Raw genomic sequence first — 16,626 nt, 5'->3', positions numbered from 1 at the left:
GGGGGCTCGTAACGTACTAATTTATTTAGGATACCAGTTAATAATAAGATTTGGACAGAGCTAAAACTGTGGGTGAGTAGCGATATGGTTTTAGGCCCCTTGCCAGTCGGGTACACCATTCGTTGCCAGAGACCTGCAGTTCTTTTACAGCGGAGCTGATGGCCGTTTGTAGAGCACTGCACGGCATTAAAAGTGGCTCTCCTGGCCGCTTTTTAACAGTCTCCAGGCAACTGACGACATTACTCTTACCGCCCTGTGGTCTCAGCTATTCGTGACCCGCTCGCTGAAGTCAGACATACTGCCCGCTCGGTTGTCTGACTCTGGTTCCTAAGTCGTGTGGGAATTTCAGCGAATGAAGTGGCCGACCGCTTGGCTAGAGGAGCGATTACTCATCCCCCATTCGATTTTTGCCGGTCCCAGGTCCGCATTTGCGAGTGCAAATAAGTCCTCTGCTCACTCGAAGACGGGATGATATCTGGTGGGCCGCTGCCGCCTCTGTTAAACTCACAGTGTCGAGAAGGTGGCGCCCTTCCTTACGGCCGGCCGGTGTGGCCGAGCTGTTTTGGGCGCTTCAGTCCGGAACCGCGCTGCTGCTACGGTCGCAGGTTCGAATCCTGCCTCGAGCATGCATGCATGTGTGTGTTGTCCTTAGGTCAGTTAGGTGTAAGTAGTTCTAATTTCAAGGGGGCTGATGACCTCAGATGTTAATCCCATAGTGCTCAGAGCCATTTGAACCTACCTTACGTTCCCGCCGCTACGGGCCCGTCGTCCTGCGTCCCCTCCACACCAGGCTAACCCACGTAACGAGCTGCACCAGCTGCTGTCAGCAGCTCATATTCAGCTGGAATTGAATTCCCCCTTCCTCTGGCCGGTCAAGCCTTCCCAATTGTTTGCCTCAAATATTGCGAGACGATTGACGGACGGTTGAACTGTTCCTCCATTTTCTCCCGCTTTTCCCCAGAATGCTTGATTAGTTGCAAAACAACACGTTGCCCTAGCAAAAAATGTCCCAACACACTACATTTTTCATCGTTCTCAGAGTAAACACTAAAAGATACTACGTACCCGTTTTAATCAGCTTGAGTCCACAATTTTTAACCACGTGTTATGGGTTTCGTACTGTTGTGTGTGTTAGGGTCGTTCTGCCTGTAAATAACATTAGTGATTCATCTAAGCAAATTTATGGTACTCCATTGTACAGCTTACTAAATCTATTTTATTCAACATAGGACATAGTTTAAAAACCTTGTCTCTAATCTTCTGTGAAACTGGAACGTAATCATGTGCATGTAAAAATCCCAGAAGTCTCTTCAAATGTATTTCTGGAGATTGCATTTGCTACTGCGTTTGGAGACAAATTTACAATTGTGTTGCATAGTGCTTCCGCGGTGGCATACTTTAATAGCCTATAAGACAATTTATTCCCACAAAACAAAGCAACGCCTCTTCTTTCAGATTTAGATGTTTTTTTATTTGTCTAGTAAACATGTAATGGCATCTATTGTAGGATTTATAAACGTAAAAAAACTCTTACAAACTTGGACAGGACTTGTGATTGGTGTAAAGAATGGCAGCTAACTCTAAATATAGAGAAACGTAAATAAATGCAAATGAATAGGAAAAAAATCCTGTAATGTTTGAATACTTCATTAGTAGTATAGTGCATGACACAGTCACGTCGGTTAAATATTTGGGCGTAACATTGCAGAGCGATATGAAGTGGGACAAGCATGTAATGGCAGTTGTGGGGAAGGCGGATAGTCGTCTTCGGTTCATTGGTAGAATTTTGGCAAGATGTGGTTCCTCTGTAAACGAGACCGCTTATAAAACACCAATACGACATATTCTTGAGTACTGTTCGAGCGTTTGGGATCCCTATCAGGCCGGACTGAGGGATGACATAGAAGCAATTCAGAGGCGGGCTGCTAGATTTGATCATCACGCGAGTGTTACGGAAATGCTTCAGGAACTCGGGTGGGAGTCTCTAGAGGAAAGGAGGCGTTCTTTTCGTGAATCGCTACTGAGGAAATTTAGAGAACCAGCATTTGAGGCTGACTGCAATACAATTTTACTGCCGCCAACTTACATTTCGCGGAAAGACCGCAAAGATAAGAGAGATTAGGGCTCGTACATAGGCAGTCATTTTTCCTTCGTTCTGTTTGGGAGCGGAACAGGAAGAGAAGATGCTAGTTGTGGTACGAGGTACCCTCCGCCATGCACAATATGGTGGATTGCGGAGTATGTATGTAGATGTAGATGTAGTGGGCAACACCAGTCGAAACGGAAGTGAAGATAGCAGTTAATTCCTGACATTTGCAAGCACTGATGCCTAACGTCCCTTATCTTCTTCCTGATCATATTCTGGCTGTGTGTGGTGTGAACCTCTTCCACCTTCCAGCGTCGACCACGTCTCAAAGTTCTTTTTTTGGCTCCCCTCCTAATTCCAGACGTAGGCGGTGCATGTACAGTATCAGTTTCAAAGCTGAAGTCCCTACCAGCTGAACTTTTACCATCGTGTTTATTTCACTTACCAGGCTCAAGATATGAAGCAAAGACAATGTCGAATCGATTTATTGGAGAAGTTTCACCCAGTAAATTGTCTGCTTCGTCGTCTTCACTTGATACAGCCGAGAACGCGCAATTATCTGGCAATTGTTCCAGTAAAAGGAAAGGAATGATGTCGACGGATATTACGTACTCGGCGTTTCTGCGTCAAATGAGTCTTGAGACACCATGGAAGTGATCCATAAAAGGTGTAAAGCGTATGAATCAGTGGTGTCTGTTCTTTGTGACGGATGCGTCGCATTCATGTGACTGGTAAGCCCAGCTGGACAATGGATCCACGTTCTTCGTTGCGACTGCACAAATACGTCTGACCTGCTGCGAGAATTTCTGAGTAGCGAACGGCGCTTGTTTCGGGGGTGGATCGCACGTGAGGCGTGCCGAGATGGTCCGTGCAGTTGAGATGACTCTGTGTTCCGGATGGCGCAGTGGTTATCGCACCTGACTAATGACGAGGAGAGCCCGGGTTAGAATCGTGGTCCTGTGCACATTTTCGCTCGCCACCGCTGATTCCGCTTAATGTCTCACTACAGCTGACAGCAGTGATCCCCTTCAGTTGACCTGTAAGGTGTAAATTAACTTACCGACGGGACTCAAAGGTCCCACACGGACATCTGTACACTACAGAATCAAGGTGCACTAACGTTTTACTAGTGTGAATAACAATGCTGTAACTGCACAGAGATAAAAAAAAAAGCAACTTACATTCGCTGTTGTCTAACACAAGAAAGCGGTTGTCACGCGCTTCTAGTAGCAGTTTTCGAGGGATGTGCTGAGTTGATAAAGATGCTCTCCAACGGTTGTAATTGCACCTACTTGCTTTTAAAAACTCTAGAATTCAGAAGAAGTGACAGGAGGGTACCACCAGACATTACAGAAGCCAGTGTTGGCTCGCATAGCATCTGCAACCGGAACTCGGGAGCCTTGTCCGGCGAGAAGCGGTTAAGTTAAAATGGCAGATGCTTACGTAAGGAACAGTATTGGGGTACGGAAGATGGTACTGCATATTTCAGGTGGTGCCAAGAACTCTGAGCGGAAATTGTTATCAGGGTACAGGAAAGCGATCAGAGGAGCACTACAGAGGCCAGCTGTCTCACACTCAGTAAGGCGACGTCCGTGGCGTTGCCTGTCGCCTACTGCAACTAGCCACGTTCGAATCCCGTCGCCGCAGGACTCGCGGCAGTGAGAGCGACAGCACGTTCCTATCTTCTCGGGAAAAGCAGTGGAGCGGACGCGCCGGCGACTCTGGAATACTTATCATGCACCCGGTTTTAAGAAAACTATTCGGTGAAAAAATTTCATTCTTTCTTTTGTTACAAATTGATGCCTTCGCTCAATGAAGGACTAAATTTCTTTACGTTATTTGTCATAGTTACTGTGCTACATGAATCTAACTAAATGACTGCACGTAATTTTTGAAAGTTTGCAGACGTAGAAATGTACTGCGTAGTTCATTTTAGGCCATATATGCGTGTGAAATGTAACGAAGACACCAAACCTCTTTTTTACAAAAATTGAGAAGTCAGTTATCGAGGTTTTGGATCGTATGTGAGGCGGAGGGGCCGCGCACAGAGCGCTCATATCCGTCCCAGTGCACCGCGAATCATGTAGTCGAAAAAATCGTCATATTTCCTAAACGGTTCAAGATATCTAACCGAGGTGTTTTGCAAATGACAGCGCCCAAAGAGGACGTATTTTGTGTTACGATTAATGCTCCAAACGTTTTACTCAAATATTTGAGCGCAGCGAAAACAAGACTCTCTATAAATTGCACAATGGATTTTCGTAGGCAAACGAAGAGTTGGAAATGGGTAAATGGGGTATCAAAGCAGCCCGTGTGAGGTCTAGCTTTCAAAAAAATAAAATAAATAAATAAATAAAATAAAAAATAAAAATTAAAAAAAAATCTTGAAAGCAGTCAGCGTAATTAGGGGAAACTTAATTCCTGCACTAACAGCTGCTGCTAACTATGTAAACGAAGCGCTGAAAAGTTCACCTCTTCAACGCCTGCCTATTTTTCACATAAAAAGATGCAATGATGTGACATTTAACTGTGAAAAAGGCTTCCTTGGAATCAAATATTAAATATAGGACACTTCGAGAACAGAAGATGCTAAGAAGGCAAATGAGGCTTCAGTAAGCTCATGCTCTCTGAATGAAACTTGAAAAATAAAGAAATAAAAAAATGAAAGAAATCGGTCAAATATTTTGTGAAATGATTCGTTTAAAAGAAATGAAATACATTAGAGAAACAGTTGACATGCCTTTGAACGATGCTCAAAATCATGTACAGCAGAAGGGGTGCATCAGATGTTTCTCTAATCTATTTTGTTTCATACTTTTAGATTAACCGTTTCACAAAACGTTTGAGCCTTTGTCTTCAAAAATTTTTCGTGCTTTTTTTTACGCAGACCATTTATATTAATATCAACATTTGGCATTCAAATTAACTGCTAATAAATTACATCCCCAACAATCAAATTTCAGTAAAATTTCGTGGTTGTTCAATGTGACTTGTTAGGAATGCAGTGTGTGTGATATACTGGGGTAGGTGTGTAAACACTTAAAGGTCAAGCAGCTTAGCAAGAGTTTAAAAATATACTTAGATATACAGTGTAAAGAGTATAGATGAAACTTAGTACACATACTGTAGCAGGGTCAGTTAAAATATAAGATGTAGCTGGGACGAAACTCATGACCTCAGATGATTCAAATTCCAAGCCACAGACGCTGTCGTTACAACACAAATACCTCACTGCTAAAGCTGTTAGTTTTTCTATATTTACAATAGTCAGACTTCTACACATTGTTGAAAGCTCTTGATCACATAAGACACAATTGATTAATTAATTGGCAAGACAGCCGAACGTATCTCTGCTCATCTGCGTATATTCGAAGAATTTTTTTTTTTTCCGTGGTTGATGATATAAGTTATGAAATTCTCCATGAAGATTTCTGTCGTAAGTTTCGTGGACAGCATTCCTTCAATGCCTTGTTTTACCAAGTCAAGCAAATTTTGTTGCCTTATTCTTCACTATTTTACAGAAACAGCTGGTCGTCTCTGGTAGCCATTTTGTAGCAGGAGGTTTTCACTCAGACGCAAGACACCAAGGCCTGTCGCCCGACGCTGTTGCTCGTAGCTGGGGGTCGGACAGAGAGAAGGGAGAGGAACAGATAACACAGAGAGAAGAGCAGGGGGAAGTGGACAGTGTGTGGAGGAGTTAGGCAGACAGAGTGGAGGAGAATACGGACTAATACAGTAGAAGACTGGAATTAATACATATCTGGGCAAGGCCGGGTAGTCAGCTATAGTTTACAATTACACTGTAACGCACAAAATACGAAACCGACATTGGCGGAAGCTGAAAAGCGCTTGCAGCCGCAAGAGTCCGTTTGGCCGTACACGCCGCGGAATCGATACCACTGTGGTCGACCTACTTAGGGGAGTCTCGGAGCTGTCGTGGATTCTTACGCACGCCCTGGTCTCTGCAGCAGGGCGCCGCGCTCGAAATCGTTATCCGGCGCCATCGCAGAGATTACTGCCGGCGACACGTGCTCTGCAGCAGTGTGCGATCTGTGCTTTTACCAGTGGGGGAGGGGGGGGGGGATGTCTTAGGGGGTTAGTATAATTACATATGTTACTAGCTTGGACCGTGGCGTTACCCATGGTTAAACAGTTATTTATAAATAGATGTTAATGCCGAAACTCACTATTCACGCGTATGCACTATCAGAAAAGCCATCCCTTGTTATATCTTTAGAAGTACATGATAGGTAAAGCTTATTTACAAAATCATCTACATACAGCCATACGAGGGGAATCCAAAAAGTAAAGGTACATTTGTGAAAAGCTGTACTTATTCTGATGATAGAAAACTGGAACATGCGTGCCGGCCAGTGTGGCCACGCGGTTAAAGGCGCTTCAGTCTGGAACCGCGCGACGCTACGGATGCAGGTTCGAATCCTGCCTTGGGCATGGATGTGTGTGATGTCCTTAGGTTAGTTAGGTTTAAGTAGTTCTAAGTTCTAGGGGACTGATGACCTCAGATGTTAAGTCCCATAGTGCTCAGAGCCATTTTTTTGAAACATGCGTTATTTTTCTACGTAACATCCCTCGACTTCAATGCAGTTTTCCCGACGTTTTACGAGTTTTTTTTTTTATTTGTTCAGAAAATACGTTTATCGGTTGCATCTGTAACCAATTTTGCACCGCAGCAATGACGTCTTCATCACTTTCAAATCTTCTCCCCTGTAGTGCTTCCGTTAAGGGTCCAAACATGTGAAAATCGCTTGGAGCCAGGTCTGGACTGTATGGTGGATGTTCCAGCACCTCGAATCTCAACTCCTTTATTGCGTCGGCTGTCCGTTTGGCAGAATGTGGGCGAGCGTTATCTTGCTGCAGGATGACACCTCTTCACAGTTTTCCACGACGTTTGGATCTGATTGCAGGTTTTAGTTTCGTACACAGCACATCACATCCACCATACAATACAGACCTGGCTCTAAAGCCTCGTTTACGCTGGGGCGACGTCTTGCAACACTGTGGCATGCTACGGAAATGTGGCGTGCGTCGTCTTGTCATTTAGTTCTAAATGTTTTGAAATGCTTATCTACTACATAACACTTCAAAATTAATAAGCAAACATATTAATAGTATTAATAGTAAGACTGTATAAAAACTTTCAGTGTTCGGCTCCGCAAATTTAAATTATATGTAAAGTTTTACTCCAGTGCGTGGGAAATAAACACCCCAGGTTGGGATGCATAAACTAAAACCAGAGGAGGGGACGGTCTGATGCAGTGGAGGGGAGGGGGGGCAAATCCCTCCCATCCCCCCCCCCCCCCCCTGCAAATCGCACACTGCTCTACAGTCGTCGAACATGTGTTGTGGCGGCCTCTCCAGTGGGAATCTACACGGATTCCGCGGTCACCGACGTTGTGAAACACAGCAGACGTCTTTCCCTTCACGAAATGCACAAGGCTGTAAACTGCGGACCCCAACGTCGTGGAGTGTCTGACAGACCTCACAAGGGAACCTCCCCATCGCACCCCCCTCAGATTTAGTTATAAGTTGGCACAGTGGATAGGCCTTGAAAAACTGAACACAGATCAATCGAGAATACAGGAAGAAGTTGTGTAGAACTCTGAAAAAAATAAGCAAAATATACAAACTGAGTAGTCCATGCGCAAGATAGGCAACATCAAGGATAATGTGAGCTCAGGAGCGCCGTGGTCCCGTGGTTAGCGTGAGCAGCTGCGTAACGAGAGGTCCTTGGTTCAAGTCTTCCCTGGAGTGAAAAGTTTAATTTTTTATTTTCAAACAATTATCAAAGCTCAGGCACTCACACACAATCAATTTCGCTCTCCAAAATTCCAGGACATATTCATATTTGCTTGGACATATGCAGGATTTGACGGTCTACACACGGAAAAATTTGAAAACATTTAAAACATATGTTTTGACAAAGCACAGGGAAAACTGTGCGACTGTGAAACTGTTGCATTCATTTGTTGCAGTTTATGTGACAAACGCTTATGTTTTCATCACTTTTTTGGGAGTGATTATCACATCCACAAAAAAACCTAAATCGGGCAAGGTAGAAGAATCTTTTTACCCGTTCGGCAAGTGTACGAGTTAGGTGGGTCGACAACATATTCCTGTCATGTGACGCACATGCCGTCACCAGTGTCCTATAGACTATATCAGACGTGTTTTCCTGTGGAGGAATCGATTGACCTAAGACCTTGCGATCAAATGTTTTCGGTTCCCATTGGAGAGGCACGTCCTTTCGTCTACTAATCGCACGGTTTTGCGGTGCGGTCGCAAACCACAGACACTAAACTTATTACAGTGAACAGAGACGTCAATGAACGAACGGACAGATCATAACTCTGCAAAAGTAAAGAAAGTAAACTTTCCACTCGAAGGAAGACTTGAACCAAGGACCTCTTGTTCCGCAGCTGCTGAAGCTAACCACGGGACCACGGCGCCCTTAACCTCAAATTATGTTTGATGTTGCCTATCTTCTGCATGGACTACTCAGTTTGTATATTTTGCTTATTTTTTTCATAGTTCCACACAACTTCTTCCTGTTTTCTCGATTGATCTGTGTCCAGTTTTTCAAGGCCTATCCACTGTGCCGACTTGTAACTAAATCTGAAGGGGGTGCGATGAGGAGGTTCCCTTGTTAGACACCTCTGAAGCCGTCACCCAGTAAATAAAATCCGAGCTCAGCTAGTACTAGAGCAGCTGTGCATTTGGATTCAAGATTTCCTTCCGAGCAGAAGTTAAGATGTCGTTTTTATTGAGAAGACGTAAGCGGAAGAGGAGGTAGCGTCGGGCACATCACGAGCCCACGTGACGGGACTGTTGTTGTTGACGAGACTGAGCGTCGCGTGGTGGCGTTGCGAGCGCGGGACGCAGTAACGAGAGAATTACTGAGCGGAGCAGAGGCGAATGGGGAACCGTTCTAGCGAAGAGGCAGTCCGCAAATGGGGAAATCCACTGACGCGAGCGACACTGCTGAGGAGCAGGTTATTACGCCCCGTTCCCCGGAAAAGGGCGAAGCTGGTCGGCTGTTGGCGAGCCACTGGAGGACTGCCAGACCACCAGTAGGCGACCAGATGGCGGACGTCCACACCTCGTCACAGAACGAGGGAGCTTGTTCGCTCTGTAAAGCGGAATAGGCGGCGACGTGTGACACATCTGGCGACAGAGTACAGTGCTGGTGCGGACACCAGTGTTTCTGTACACACTGTTCAGCGCCCGTTGTCGAACAGCGGCTACCGTAAAATGGGGTTACTTTGTGACTGTAGGGGCTACTTTGTGACATACGATCATTTTCTCTTATTTCGATTCTCCCGCTGCGTCCAAGATGCCTAGAAACCAAAGATTAGCTCCAGCGGATTGCGTGTAGTGCTGCACCATCTTGCAGCAGCCGGCTGAATTTCCCACGCCTCTTTTGTTCGTCGGCGGTGCGTTCGTATTGAAACCTGCTTCGGAGCCATTGTTTGAATTGTTGTAAACTTCGTATGCTGTAGCCGTTCATGTGAAAGAACTGCAGAAAACAGGTGTGTACGCCTGATTGTTAATGTGTTGGCTACATTATGGCGTGATTTGACGTTAATTGTAATGTTTTTGTAAGCAGTATAATTATACAACCGTAAAAATCAGCATGTTAAGGCGTTACTTAGTGACAGTTCATCAGATTAGCCATCAAACAGAGATGCATCTTCGACTCCTGATAAGTTACATCGAGACACAAGACACGTCCACCACTTGAAAAAGGGCACTAAGAAGACCCCTGAATGCACATTCAAACTTGATGACTTTGTGGTAGTGAACTTGGAAAGGGAAATGGTCCCCGGAAGAGTGACTGATACCAAACCAGGAGGCTACATGGTAAGCGTCATGGAAAGGTCAAAAATATATTGGAAGTGGCCAGAACGAGATGATTGCATTTATTATTCAGTGGAGGAAGTTCTGTATAAAATAGCACCTCCAACACCAGTAGGAAAGCGAGGTCTTTTTGCTACTACAGATTTATTTTTAGATTAAGTAGGTACCTTTGTAAATTCTTTATGTTATCAAACAGTGAATCAATGTTTTGTATGTTGCTTTAAATAAACATTTGATGGGGTAACTTTGTGTCAGTGTTCATTTTCCATGCATTTCGAAGCAAAAACAAAGCTTGTCACGTAGTAGCCGCACCCGGTGGGGTAACTTTGTGACAACTTGGAACAGCCGTGTAACGGTTTCCTGTTGAACATATTTATTTGTATAACATATCGCCACATAGTAGGAGGTTTCAGCAACTTCTTGGTATTACTTATTAAACTTCATAATTTACACTGTCCGCCCCATGCGAGCAAAACTTTAAAAACTGTCACAAAAGTAACCCCATTTTACGGCACGTGTTCCCAAATTCACTCTACGACATTTACAATTACACTACGGTGGACACGGGCTCCTCGAGATTGGGCTGTGGATAAATGTCGCCTCGTCGCACGAAACACTTGTTACAGGTACCAACCAGGTCGATGGTCGTTTCCGGGTACATCGTCATCGACGCGAATGGCTGCTCGAAAAGTACAGCGCGCCACGAACCCAGGATCGTGGCAGCAGTTACAGGGTGTTTCAAAAAGGACTTTACAACTTTAAAAATTCATACAAATTTATTGAAAGAAGATCTAGAGCTTGGGGTTTAGTATTATTTTGAAGGGGAACAAATCAAGCTTTTCAAACCTTTAACTAAAGATGTTGCATGTGGCTTCTGGTGGTTATCCTGCACGCATCCCATCGGAAGTCAATTTCTACCCAAACGCGCTGTAGCATTGCAGGTGTAACTTGCTCAGCGGCTTCGTAAATTCTTGCTCGAAGTTCTTGTAGAGAAGCCGGCACAGGAGTTACGAAAACGATATCCTTGCTGAATCCCCATAAAAAAAAATATCGAGTTGTGTCAGGTCTGGGAATCGTGGACGCCATGCAACTGGCGCATCACGGCCAATCCATTGACCTGGAAAGCGGTCACTGAGAAAGTCCCGGACGTCAGCCAGGTAGTGCGGTGGTGCTCCATCTTGCAAGAAATAAACATTTCGTTCTTGGTCATCCTCATCGATCTGTGGTATCAAAAATTGTTGTAACGTATCCAGGCACACTATCCCGTAGATGGTTCTCTCACGGAAAAAAAGGGGCCGTACACTTTGTTCTTTCTCAGTGGACAAAAATTGTAGGCCCACTAGAAGGATGTCTAGCGTACTTGGTACAGAAATTACGCTGAACTGTTGTCGCCGATTTCGATTCTTCTGACCAAAACACACAGCTGTTACGCTCAGGTCCAGTGAAGGCAGCAATCTTTAACGCAACTGCCGCTAGCGCTCCTTACGGTGCGATTTGGCACTAGAAAACAACGCGAGACAAAACTTGTATTTGCCAACAAATTGTCACTACCATCACCTCTGTAGATACTATGAATTAATTTATATGATTTTTCAAAGTTGTAAAGTCCTTTTTGAAACACCCTGTACTATGCTGTTGGAGGACATTATCTTGCGCTTGCATGGAACCTGTGGTAGTAATCGAAGGGACAATGACATCTGCGGAGTACGTGAATATTATTGCGGATCACCTGCATCGTTTCATGCACTGATGTTTTCGCCGACGGCGATTGCATCTTCCAGCGGTATAACAGTTCGTGTCACAGCCAGGATAGTGCTACATGACAGTGAGTTTGGATCGAAGTCTTGGCCGCGGAATTCGCGCAGTCGGAACCCGGTGGCTCACAACTGGGCCGGTATTTATCATCAGATCTGTCAGCACTAACCACCGACCTGCAATGCCACGCGGAATAGCCGTCATATTGCGTTGCAAAGGTGGACCATACCGTTACCATCTAGTTGCTCACAACGTTTTCTTTCAGAGCATAATCCGTGATCTCTGGTGATTCATTACAGAGTATCACTGTCAATATCTGTTCAGTTTATCACCCTAGCCGTTTTTGTTTCCGTGATAATACTCTCACAACGGTGGAAACGCGTGTAATATTCGGCCACATGACATTGGTTCTGCAGCTGCACATACTCGATGTATCCGTACGAGCAGGAAACAAGTAGCAAGCAACGTTCCAAGGCGAACCGAAGGCAGGAGAAGTGGTTCATCATTCGCTAAGGACTTCGATGAAAGCACTGGCTACGATATACCGTACATGTTGTGCCAGTTTCTCCAGAAGATCCAACTGCATAGCGGACCTATGAACAGATAATGCTGAACGGCTTACTGCTGTTTGTATTCCCACAAGAAATCGATTAAATTTGAAAAAAAAAAAAAAAAAAATCTGAAAACTTGGTTACCTGACAGGGAGAAACATGCGGTTAGTCTCTGACATCCGGCATTCATCTGACTTATCGCCTAATTACTTCTCTATGTTCACGGTTGTGAAACAAAAGTGCGTGGACAGCGATTTGTCGCCATGTTGGGTAGCTGTTGAAGAGTGCAAACTCGTGTATTGAGGTCGCATCATCAGAGTAGAAAAAATCTTCCCACAGTAGGTTAGAAAACATGCTAAAGTGAATAAATTTTAATGGCGAAAACGACTGCCAAAATATTTAGTTTTTTTTTGTAAAAATTTAAAGGGCGGTCCTTGTACAGCGCTCTACGAGCAAACGTTTGGGGGTAGGAGGATTATTTTGTTACATTGTGTTTCATAAAAGAGAGTATTGAGAATGAGACATCCCCTAGGCTGTGGCTGAGCCATGTTTCCGCAATATCCTTTCTGCCAGGAGTGCTAGTTCCGCAAGATTCGCGGAAGAGCTTCTGTGAAGTTTGGAAGGTAGGAGACGAGATACTGGCAGAATTGAAGCTGTGAGGACGGGTCGTGAATCGTGCTTGGGTCGCTCAGTTGCTAGAGCACTTGTCCGCGAAAGGCAAAGGTCCCGAGTTCGGGTCGCGATCCGGCACACAGTTTTACTCTGTCAGGAAGTTTCAAAAGAGAGTATTACTCATTATCGGCTGCAGAAGGTAGAGCAAATTACGACAACGCCGCCGCTGTTTGGTTTCCAAGTACTGAGCTGCTGGACTCACAACAACGCGACGGACAGCTAGTCGTTTATCGGGCACTTACCGGCTAGAGCACGAATGTAGTCTCACGACCTGTCTGGTCTAAGTCATTTGCGAATCCTTAAGCAGACGTTCGAATAATGAATATTAAAATAATAGCTTGTGGTCCCAAGGCCGTGCCACAAATTGTGTGAAGCTATTAAGAGAAATGTGCTTTGACAGTAATTGTTGTAACAACACCTGCCTACTTATAGTGATAAAGTTAACAGGAAAATATCTCCAGATAACTAAGCAAACAAAGCATCTATTGTGTGTAGTATATTTAAACACATACCACGACGGACGTTAGTGGGTCATAAAGGAAAGGGAGCGTGAAGAAAAAGGTCTCTGGTCACCTCTTATGCTGAGCTGATGTTCCGCCAGCTTGTTTGTAGAATTAGCTATAAGGATTCCGTAGAATAGTCCGGCTGGTCACACTTTCGTCACGTTGGTCAGAGTAAATTTTGATGGAAAAAATATTAGTGTAGTCTATTTCGTTTCTATGTACGTCAAAAATGGCTCTGAGCACTATGGGACTTAACTCCTGAGGTAATCAGTCCCCTAGAACTTAAAACTACTTAAACCTAACTAACCTAAGGACATCACACACATCCATGCCCGAGGCAGGATTCGAACCCGCGACCGTAGCGGTCGTGCGGTTCCAGACTGTAGCGCCTTTAACCGCTCGGCCACTCCGGCCGGCCTATGTACGTCAGTTGAAACTATAAGTGCGTATAGCTGTCACTTCTAGACGAGATACTTCACCAGTGACTAATTGCAAGGGAGTTAATAATTTTAAAAATAAATAAATTTCTGCTCCCAGTAGGAACGAATTTTTTTTTATTTATTTATTTTTTTTTTAAATATGGTGAACAGGGCAACTATAATGAGATTCCTTCTTTGCATTTTTCTTCTCTGTTTTTCATTACAAAATCAGTTAGTATTTAATAATCCCCGACTTTTTTCCTTACAAATGCTATTTTACGCAACATTATATGGATTAAGGTGAGTCGGTCAATAATTGTAATTGATGTCTTAGCAGATACAATACTCCAGCGATAGCTTACAGACAAGAGAGAGGGAGATACAAAAGTGTGACATTATATTAAGCTACATGTTTGCTTTTGTATAAAGATTAATTAGTTGTCAATCACAGATATCGATGAAACCTTCAGTGACATAGTCCCTTTTTAAACTTCTTGACTGTCGCGTGTTAGTGTTACATGCGACATCTGGCGTCGAAACTGTCTACTGGTAGGTCTTTGGCAGCACTATAACGATGCGCTGTCACATGTTTGCATACGTTCTCATTACGTGAAGAAGATAAATGTACGACTGTGGCAGTATTTGCTCTTGTAATCTTATGCATACTTTTGAAGTTCTTACCCTACTACTGAAAAAAATCTTTGATGTGCGTGTTTTTGACAATCGATCAGCACACTAATAGTGTCACTGAGAAATGGTAGAAAAGCAGACAGACACGACGGTATGAATTGCAGTAGTATGTGATACCCATGTAGTAGATAGTAACCTTAGAATCACAGCCGGAGGCTAGCAGTCAGCTATAAATGACAGTTGGAGTCTATAACAATTGTTGAACATTTATTTACTCAACACTTAATATAAAACATTTTCGCAGGTAATAACACAAATACTAGCAGTAATTTTAGAAACTATCTCGTTGCTTGAGCAAACTGGGTTCGGGGTGGGTATGTGCTGTTGTGACAACAGATTTGTCATCAGAGACATAATCGAATAGCATACAGAATTTAACAGAGAAGCACATCTGCTATTTAGTGACAATGTGAAAGCCTTTGACAGTGAAGATGGGAGAATACTGTGGGAAATGCTAGATATAAGAGGCATAACACATCACTTAATTAAAGTAATCCAACAGATGTAGTAATGCTAATGCTGGAAAACAGAGTGTTGCAGCACCAACAAATTTAAGCTCATGCGAAGGATGCAATTTGTCTCCGATGCTTTTTAATATCAATGTCAATACGTTCAGCAAAGGCTGAAAGAAATGAATCTCATACCCATAGATTTAACCAACGAAATTATCTAATAAGAACACTCTTTCATAATGAGCAAGTTTTTACACCTGACAGAGGACAGTCTTCAAAAAACAATTTTTAAATTAGCTTGACAAGAGCCATAAATTAACGATTTAGAGCCGAAAGAAAACATAAGCCGTCCAGAGTCCGGTCCGAAAGTTCTACAAACGATCAGAAGTACCACCCGTACATTATGACAGTGAGACTTGGACAATAGCAGCTGAAATTGAGCGAACAATATAAGCTGTGAAATGAGGTCTTTGAGAAGAGTAGTTGGCTATAGAGTATTTGATGTAGTAAGACGACAACAATGTTACAAGAGTATGAGACCTAGAAATCAAATTAATAAATCAGGGAATATAGAAATGAATGGAGCGATAGCATAAGAATGGATTAAAGTAGAATGTCCACAATCGTAGTGAATGATAGAATAATGTGGAAAAGATCAGTAGGTAGGCCAAGGAAAAGGTGGAGGGATGAAACAAACCACAGACAACAGAGTCACTGAACAAGAGGAAGTAACAGGCAAATGCCTTCTATTTGAAGGAGAACAACAACAACAACAACAACAACAACAACAAAGAGGAGGAGGAGGAGGACGAGGAGGAGAGATGTAATAATAAGAAGAGATTATGCTAACTGACCCACCACTTGCAAACAAAATTACAATAGGAGAACAGGAAATCAAAATTGTTGATAAATTTAAATATTTAGGCGAAATAATAACATACAATCTAAATGAGAAGCCATCATGGCAGAATAGAATAAAAAAACTGAACTACGCAAATTACATTACTAAAACTACATACAACAAAAAAAGCCTATCTATAGATGCAATATTAAAACACTATGAGACAGTTACACAACCAGAAATAACGTATGCAGCTGAAACCATCTTCAAAACAACTAATACAGTAGAAATTGACAGAATACTAAAAATAGAAAGAAGAATAATTAGGACATGTATAAATAAACAGTATAAAATAAATGAACATTTGGAGAATAGCATCAAATGAAACAGTATATAAGAAAATAGAACCAGTCATGAGCACAATCAGGAAGAAACGCATCTCATTCTTTGGACATCTGTTGAGAACTCCAGAAAACAGAATTAGTAAAAAAATAATACAAAAATTGTGGGGTAGCAAGAGCGACATTAAATGGATCACAGAAATTAAGGAAGATATAAAAGAGCATCAAATCACAGTAGATGACCTAAAAAACAAGACAGAGAAAACCAGATTGCTGCAAGACCCGCAAACCAGACTACAAATGAATATCAATAAAGGGAGTACAGGAAGAGTGGTCTCAGATGAAAAAAAGAAAGAAAATATCTGAAAGAATGAAGAAATATTGGGCAGACAGAAGAGCAAAACACTTTTCATATAAGAATAGACTCTAATAATTATATTA

General features: G+C 43.1%; 1 protein-coding gene across 1 annotated transcript in view; it reads left to right on the top strand.

Annotated features, from left to right (window-relative positions):
- The first annotated feature begins 9,919 nt into the window (after positions 1-9,919).
- Positions 9,920-16,626, top strand: part of LOC124544969 (serine/threonine-protein kinase SIK3-like) — a 181,409-nt gene continuing 174,702 nt past the window's right edge. Inside the window, exon 1 of the mRNA XM_047123717.1 lies at positions 9,920-9,964. Coding sequence (XP_046979673.1) covers positions 9,920-9,964 — 45 coding nt within the window. The remainder of the gene's footprint in view (positions 9,965-16,626) is intronic.

The sequence above is a fragment of the Schistocerca americana genome, chromosome 8, assembly GCF_021461395.2.
Source record: "Schistocerca americana isolate TAMUIC-IGC-003095 chromosome 8, iqSchAmer2.1, whole genome shotgun sequence".
Classification (NCBI taxonomy): Eukaryota; Metazoa; Arthropoda; class Insecta; order Orthoptera; family Acrididae; genus Schistocerca; species Schistocerca americana.
The sequence above is the reverse complement of the archived record's forward strand: the minus strand, read 5'-3'. Positions and strand labels throughout refer to the sequence as shown.